The following is an 8,814-nucleotide window of genomic DNA, read 5'->3' as shown; positions in this document are numbered from 1 at the left end:
TTTTGTTGTTGCCTCTTGCGAATATTGAGTCCAGCTGTTTAAAAAATACCTGCAAAACCTGTTTGGCAAGCAGTACTCATGGATTTAATGAATATCATGGCTTGTGCAGTCATTCGGATTCTCCTTCCAGGATCAAATGCAGGTGATGGATTGCACTTGCGTTTCTGCATGTACTGTTCTAGCATGAAATCAGAACAACCTCTAGGTTGGAGCTATAACTTTCATCCAGTGATATATTGAAGTTGGACAAATCATGTGATGATTTTGGTTAAGATGAGAGAGAAAAATTTTCTAACATGTAGTTGATGTGTTTCTTCCCCCTTGGGATTTTTTTGACACAGCTGGCACGAGCCACAGTACGTGATCCCAAAACCGGTGTCCTTACAGTGGCTAGCTACAGGGTATCAAAAAGGTAAGCACAGAGAAGAGTTTAACTTTCAGGCTTTTGTGCTTAACAGCTGTCATCTGCTACCTGCAGCTGAAAATTTGAACTACTTTGCATGTAGCAAAAGCTTGCACAACAAATGCATGGTGAAATGGCTGTTTTAGCCATCTGACTGGGAAATGCGTTGTTGTGGTTGGTATTCCAAAATAACGTGTTTCAATCCTTCCCTTATCCTAGCTCATGGTTGGAGGAAGATGATGATCCTGTTGTAGCCAAAGTGAATCAACGAATGCAACAGATCACAGGGTTAACAGTGAAAACAGCTGAACTATTGCAGGTTGGTACACTTGTCTTGTCAGACTTCATCCTGGCAAAATTAGCTGCTGGTCAGGGTGGTCTGGTGCTTATGCAGATGAACGTCGACTGGCTCTTACTCGGTCCCTCTTTGGGGTGCTGTTGTCTGCTGACTGCACACACAGAGTAGGTAAGCAAGGTGTTTATGAAGAGTGTGAGTGTTCCTGGTTGCTGCTAACTGTAAGGACCTGGCAGGTACGTGTTTTCTCTGTGTGCCAGGTGGAGAAGGGTGGAGATATCAAAGAAACAGAAGATAACTTTGTGCAAGAACACCTGTGATTTACCAGTTTGTTCTGAGGGAAATGTCTGCCACTTCTTTTCGAGTCTGCAAAAGTTGAACCTCCTTCCTAGTTGAACCTTTCAAAGACCCAAATGTTTTTCCTAGTCCTGCTACATTCTCATATGAATTCTGATCTTTGGCTGTCTGCTGGGGAGAGGAAGGAGAGTAAAGGTGGTACAACACTGCCAGAATAGCTGTACCTTGTTTACTGCTGCTCTTCCTCCATGCTCCTTGAATTCCTGTTTTAGAGCCTAATGGAAGTACTGTTGATTACTGGCTATCCACAATCACTGGGTAATTGTGTAGTGATCTGGGGGACGTGTTAAGGGCAACCTCAGAGTAACTAAATCATATGTTATATGATCTTCAGATAAAGTAAGCAAAGTGGTGCTTTTAAGCTACTTTGAGTCTTCTGTGTCCCTGGATGGGTATGTGTATGTAACGAATCATACATGTGTGACAAAGTCTGTCTCCTAGTTTGGACACATACTAGAGAACTACATGCACTTGACTCCCTTCTCTTCAGAGGAGGGAACAAGAGTCTGGTAAAACTATTGCTGCTAATTCGTGTTAAACATGCAGTTGTAGTGATAAGTAGAGTGCTGCCATTGAGAAACATTTGGTACAGAGAGATACTCCCAGTGAAACCCTTAAACTGAAAGAGCACTTAAGTTGTTTCTCATCTGCATACATCATTTCTAGCAATCTAGAGAGAAACTAAGTGTGCTGCAGATAACAATCTTGCCACAAAGTGCTGTTTCTCAAAGCACTGGATTTCTGAGAGCAAATGCTATCTTCTGCAGCAGTCACTTGCAGTTCAATAATGTTTATGCTTCCTTCTTCCACGCTGTAGGTTGCCAACTATGGAATGGGAGGACAGTATGAACCACACTTTGATTTTTCTAGGGTAAGATCACACTTTCAATTATTTCTTAGTGGGTGGGGAGGGTGGAACCATTCATTCTGAGAGAAAACTGTTGAAACTATTTTCTGTTAAAAACACTTAATGTATAGCCCTATTGCATGGATGGATTATGACTTTTCAAAAGCCTTTGCACTGCCTTCTCTGATGCTGAAAGTTCAAGAGAAGATGAACAAATCTGCTGCTTATCTTTGTCACCTTGGTTCCTTGCACAGTATAGAGATACTAAAAGATAGTCATGCAGCACTCAAATATGCTTTTTCCATTACTTTATTTGGAAACTGAGGTCTGCAAGCCCTGGGTTGTGAGTCTGCTTAGTTCCATTAGGCTTCTGAGTTCAGCAAAGTTGTTCGAGTCCTCCTTTGGTGGATATTTTAAAGCCCTTCGCAGGAGCTGGCTGAGGAGGAGACATCCTTCCACCTCCCTCCAAAAAAAACTTAACCGTTATGGAAATCTTCATGTGTCATACAGCCCTTCTGGCAAAAGCCTCCGTGTGGCTGCAGCTATAGGGACCGAAGAAGTTTGTTGGGTCGGTGTTCAGGAGGGCAGCGCTACGAGGAGCAGAACTTGCAGCTGGGGGCTGCTGGCTTGGCACTAGAGGGCTCTGCCTGGCAGGTAACAGCTCTGGCTTGCTGCAAGTGGGGAGAAGAGAGGAACGGATTTTTAATTGTTACCTTAAAACAGTTTATGAACGTGCTAATCATACTGAAGAGCTATGGTGACTGGTAATTTCAAATCCATCTGATGCCTTGCTTTCCAGTGGAACCATGGAATCTGGTGTAATTCAGGCTGTCCCAGTGGTTTTACCTGGTAGAAGGGATTGCTGTGGCCAGAGTACAACCCAATAATTAAGTGCAGAATTGAAGCCACCCAACATAGTGCTAGTTTAAAAAAAAAAAAATAAAAAACCCCTGAACTTCAACACTGTAGAAGCTCATATTCGTTAGCTTTGGCCTGTTGAGAGAATTTTCCTGTTAACTTTAAGACTGCTTCGTTTCCTGAGTCAAGCAAATGGTCTTAAATTCTCTTCAAAGCCTTTGAACTCAAGGACATCAGCCATCAAATTGGCCAGTGTGGACTTTACTTTTGGATTAGGCAGCTGGGGCAGAGCTCCACTTGGAAAGTAACCTTGGCTGCAGTCATCGGTTGAGGCAAGGCAATTGCAGAATTTGCCATAGTTTTGGACTGGTCCTCCAGGCTCTCTGTGCATCACAGATTTTTCAGTACTGAAATACAGAGGTACTGCTGTGTCTCCCTATCTCCTGATCAGCCTTGCAACTTTTTGTTCCCTTGCAATTCTCAAATAGGGACACTTTAATAGTTGCATATTACAACTTTGAGATTTTACTGGTTGCTCAAAAGTTAGAGAAATCTTTTGCTGTTAAAGTTCAGAAATGCATGGCTGGACCTGGATTTGGCAGCGGTGATGGGAACCAGGGAATCCCCTATAGCTCACTGCTCTTAAGTTGGCTCTTTTGGATTGAATTTGCATATGCAGATGCAAGAGTCTTGTCTTTTTTTTTATGAACCCATTTGAGGAAAGACCTTTTATTTCTTGAAGTATACTTCAAGTACATTGAACTATAACATCTTGGAGATGGTAGCTGTGGTTTTCCTTGCTGTTTGTCTGGTTTTAACACTGATTTCTTCTTTTCTTTAAATGTTAAAGATTACTGGTTTTGTGTAAAGAGTGCACCTTAATGTCTCCTGGGTGAAAGTACTTCCTGACTATTAGCAACGTAAATAAACTTTTAACTGCATTTTTTTGAAGGGAGGAAAGAAACATTGGTATTCTAGATGTTCTTTCCTCTTCTAAACTGGCACCAACGTGATCTCTTACTTCAACAAATGTTTCCTGCCACTACTCAATGTTTCCTACAGAGTAAAGGCAACTTGATCTTTTTGATGTGGTCCTTAGTCCTAGATAGGCAACTGCCTGAAACTAGTTCATTATTGCTATTCTGCAATTTTGCCTGCTGGCAAAAAATGCATTTTCTCTTCTCATGACAGTATTTCTTCGAGTTCACTACTACGTTTATGAGAGTCTAGTGTGTTATCTAAAGCCCACTGAAGATGGGTTTTTCATATTCACTTCAGTTGTTGACTTTGGATCAATGTCCATTACAGTGATGGCCTTTTGTTAACTTTACTTGGATAATAACTGTGCCACAGGCCCTGAAAACATTGCTTCTACTCTGTCCTAAGAACTGCTTCAGTGCTACCTCGCCTTAGAGCGTCTGAGTGCTATATGCATGCAGTTATGCACCCTGGCTGTAACTTGTAATGGCTTCAATGTTGCCCTGTATCAATTGTCCCCTTTCTATTCCAACTCTTTAAATTGGGCTTAAGGATCTCTCTGCAGAGCTACACATATGTAACTCTAGTGTGAGCCTGTTTGGAACTTGGGTTAAAGTTGTTGTCTGTTACAGCGACCCTTTGACAGCACACTCAAATCGGAAGGAAATAGGCTAGCGACGTTTCTTAACTATGTAAGTACCTCTGTTTGTCCGCTGTCTGTGAGCTTGAAGTTTGCAGTTATTCTCATTTAATTTTATAGAAAGATGAGCCAGATGCTTTCAAGCGGTTAGGGACTGGAAATCGTGTGGCCACTTTTTTAAACTATGTAAGTATGATGATCCTTTATGCATTGAGTGTAACTTTATCAGCATCTTGTTTACAGCTTGTGCAGTGGGTTATTTGTAGAGACTCCCTGGCATCTGGAAGTATGGAAGTAGGGATTTCATTGTTCTGGCAACATCAGGTGCTGTCCCATCTGAGTTGATAGAATTCTGGTGGTATTTAACCTCAGAGCAGAAAATTTGAATATAGGGCCCAGCTTCCCCTTTTGGCCATTCTACTATGAAATCTTTGACTTCATTGGATTCCTGTTGGTGGGAGAGGAGAATTTGGCTTATTTCTCAAGGGCGAGTGCTTGCGGTGTCCATGTGGTATGCTGTTTGAGAACCTGACTATCAGCCACTTGCTGTGAGACAGTCATGTTCTTCCTCCACTGTTTGACAGCACTTGATGTTGTGGTCTGTCAGCCTCCATTTTAGCTGTTTGTCAAAGCTAGAGTTATTCTGGCATAGCTGTTGCTTCAGCAAATGGAGGAGATGTAGCTAATAAACTTGGTGCAGTTGGGTTACAAATACAGAATTGAGAAGATTCATTAGTTGCATGCATTATACAGCCTACAGACCATGTACACTGGAATTGTAAACATAACTGCCACTGATACTAGTGGCCTCATGTTTTCACAGTAGTCTTCTGACTATCTTATCTATCAACCTATACTTACTATATCAGTAATTAGGATCACCTAATCTTCTGTGTCTAACTTTAGAGTGATACAACTTCAGATTTAAAATTTTGTGAAATACGTATGGCTGAGCTGGTATTTTGAGTGTGAAACACAGCTTAAAACAGAACCAGAAGTACTTTCAATTTGATATGGTGGGGGGAGGAAATAATCTCCGAAACAAGAATCAGAATAAGATAGGTAGCTGTGAAATAGTCTGCTGTAAAGAAGCTTTAATTTTTAAATTGTCTCAGTCTGTATTTTGTTCGTTTCTCAGATTTTTGGACAAGCCTTGATTTAGAGTGAATGATGTGTACCTTATTCTCTGCCAGTTGTACATGGTCAAAGGCAATTTACCCATATATGTCCCACGTAGAACATAGCATACATGTACCAACTCCCTTACTAAAAAGAGTGGTTGTCTTGCTAAGACGTAGGTATTAACTTGCAAAGTTGCATGCACATGCTTTCTAGTTGGAAGGGGCAAAAACCTGTGCACCTATGGCATCTTATGCCCTTTTATTGTAGGTACCAAGCAGGAGGACACCAGAGTGGTAATAACATCTGCTTTAAACAGAAATCCAAGTTACAATAGAGAGTGTGGGGACTTGGGGAGTGATTAATAGTAGTTCTGCTGTTTAAATTTGGTGGGATCTGGATCTGACTCATTTGTTTCTTTTAATTAGAATCTGATCAAAAACTTACTGAAATCGGTGGAAAGACTTTCCATTTTTAATGGGAATATTTCCAGGAACTTTGGTGGGTTTTGGATCAAGTCTAGAATTTGTAGTGAATCCATCATTAGTGATGAATTCAATAGGGTTAAACTCATTCCAGTGTAGAAGGGCAAAGCATGAAGATGTATGCTCCTCTGTAGAGTCACATAGCTGTATGTATTAAAGTTTGAGATGCATAAAGCACTTGAAGTAGCATAATATCACTGCTCAACAGCATAGAAACAGTGCAGAAAGTGAGTTTTTTTTAGTAGTTTGTATAGTTTTTGAAGTGGTTGACCAAGATGCATAAACTAAATTATGAAAATCTCTTCCAAAGACATGGTTTCATTTTGAGGAAACATGTGGTTTAACAGACACTTACTTGTTTTCCTAATTGGATCATAAACTGGAATGAAATTCTTGAAACTGACTGACTCTGAAGTCCTCTCCCTTGTTGTAGAGTACTAGCTTATTAACACTGCAGGTACACAACTTCTTATGGCTAATTGTTTGTGCTATAGAATATATATAAGCTAGATGAAGTGCTGAACAAAAGCCTTCAGCTGAAATAAAAGCCTTCAATAGCAGGTACTGTTACTTTAGCAGTGCATGCTGTTTGAAGTGCATCCTTTCCTCATCAGTGCCTCTCATAGAGGTGCAAGTAGAAATCTCTCCCTGTTAGGGCCTGGGGCACTTTAGCTTGTGGGGCTGTATGTACAAAAAGCATTGTAAATAGAGTTTGCGGACTTTGTTTTCTCAGATGAGTGATGTAGAAGCTGGAGGAGCTACAGTTTTCCCCGATTTTGGGGCAGCAATATGGCCCAAGAAGGTAAAGTCTGTTTGTGTTGCATTATTTCTCCTCTCTCCTCTGTCTCTTCCTCAGTACAGTCCTGCATCCGTTTAAAAGTCAGCTAATGTGACAAAGTGCTGTTCATTGCAACTTGATGGACAGGCTGCTGTGTATCAGGGGGGCTGGAGCTGATCTTGTAGACTGCAGGGCTGCTTCCTTTGTTTTGCAATGTGTACTGTGCTGTTACTAACAAAAACCCTTGTGTTCAGGTAGAGCTCCTCTCTGCTCTGAACATGGCTGAATTAAAAAACTCCATAGTCCCACTCTATTATGTATTGTCAGTGGTGGCCTATGTTAAAGTGCTCCATAGGAGCCTGCAGCTGAATTCATAGGCATTTTCCCACTCTTACTGTAACCTGAATAATTATATTGACTAGGGTCTGACTAATCCAGGTCTGATTTCACTTTTCAGGGAACAGCAGTGTTTTGGTACAATCTTTTCAGAAGTGGCGAGGGTGATTATAGAACAAGGCATGCAGCTTGTCCAGTGCTAGTAGGCTGTAAATGGGGTAAGTAATACTCCTTTAAGAACAAAACCTGAAGGAAGGCTCGTGTGTTTGCAAAGCTGGTGATATACTGAACCCTTGCAACACCAGTTAATAACCTGGGTGTTGCCACTTTAACTACTGGAGTCATTTGGCCATAATGAAAACTCCCACCATCAATATCATGTAGTATTAAGCAGCTACACTGTTCAGCCGTAGCTTTTTCTAGTGAGTTTGTTTTGTGTCAATGACAGCACAAAGTGTGTAAGAATGTCACTGGGTTTGTATAGTGTATCAGCATCAGGGTGACTTGAACTATCACTTCACTAGAATCAAGTCTCTTCCTATGAAGATCTGTGCGTAGTCTCACCTGCAAAAGGAGGAGAGCTCCTTGTAAGGTAAATGTGAATGTCTGGACACAGGGAATTTCTGATAACTGCTGAAAGCTTCTCAAGGTTCATGTAATCCATTCCCATACCCACCTCCCCCAGCCTCCAAGGTATTCCCCTGGACTGCCAGAGCATACTGGTCCTTAAATGATAGCAGACCCAGAATACACTGTTGTATTACTGTTGGCCCCAGAATTGTGCAATTGGAAAGATCCTTTCTTCCCCTGCCTTTTACATCTTCACGTGTCTTTCCCGTTGGATGGGTAGAGAAGTATAAGCAGGGATCCTCAGACTGAAAGATGAGATTTTACTTGAAGTAACTGTCTAGATTGCGGTGATACACGCCCTGGGTGGTACATGGCAGTAACTAATTTCACATCGTTGTTCCACAGTTTCAAACAAATGGTTTCATGAAAGAGGAAATGAATTCTTAAGACCGTGTGGGAGAACAGAAGTTGACTGAAACCCAACCTGCTGCAGACCTTTGTTTCTCTGTCTCCTTTTCTACTGTTGTTTGTTCCAGTTCATTTCTAAGAAATGATCCATCTTTTTTTCCAAGAGTCCTGGCACTTTAGCAAAAAAGGACAACAAAATATGTAACACCTGTGAAAGAAAGTAAATGGCCTTGTACACATACTTGTGTTTTGGTTGCTGTTATTTCCAGGTTCCCCCTGCCCCTGCCATCCTCCTCTGACCTGCCTTCTGTCCTCCCAGCTTTCTCTGTACTAGTGGTGCAAACAGTGCTGTGGGCGATGCAGTATGTTTGGGTGCCTGGTCTTGTGCCTTTTGTACCTCAGAAGATTTAGATGTTAAATATTACTTTGAACCAAAGTTGGTTTTTTTAAAGTTTTGTGTACATGTTGATTTTATTGTATTTCTATGGATCACAAGTTTTGAAACAAAAATAAATGTTCTTTCCATAAAGTGATTCTCTGTTCTGTGTCCTTAATAGGTATATCAGTGCTTGGTTTTAGGGAGCAGAGGACCTTTACTTTTTCCTTTGTTGAGGGCTTCTTGCTTTGTTACCTTTTTTCTGTAGAAAATACATCATGGTTTTGGACAGTGTTTTATTTAAGGCTCCAGCGTGTGACACAACTGTTGCACCTTCTACTGAAGCTGGAAAGGTTTAATTTGT

At 41.2% G+C, this 8,814-nt stretch overlaps 1 protein-coding gene across 1 annotated transcript; it reads left to right on the top strand.

The window, feature by feature from the left end:
* Window positions 1–341: 341 nt before the first annotated feature.
* LOC104166998 (prolyl 4-hydroxylase subunit alpha-2) lies at window positions 342–8,597 on the top strand (the record flags this gene model as incomplete). Its single annotated transcript, XM_009707117.1, has 7 exons — window positions 342–412; window positions 623–722; window positions 1,873–1,926; window positions 4,371–4,430; window positions 6,716–6,784; window positions 7,218–7,314; window positions 8,072–8,597. Coding segments are annotated over 7 exons (522 nt in total), but the record flags the coding sequence as incomplete, so codon positions are not given.
* Window positions 8,598–8,814: the final 217 nt, after the last annotated feature.

The sequence above is a fragment of the Cariama cristata genome, unplaced genomic scaffold (assembly GCF_000690535.1).
Source record: "Cariama cristata isolate BGI_N322 unplaced genomic scaffold, ASM69053v1 scaffold22499, whole genome shotgun sequence".
In the NCBI taxonomy this organism is placed as follows: domain Eukaryota; kingdom Metazoa; phylum Chordata; class Aves; order Cariamiformes; family Cariamidae; genus Cariama; species Cariama cristata.
Note: the sequence above shows the minus strand (reverse complement) of the source record. Positions and strands in the feature narration are given on the sequence as shown.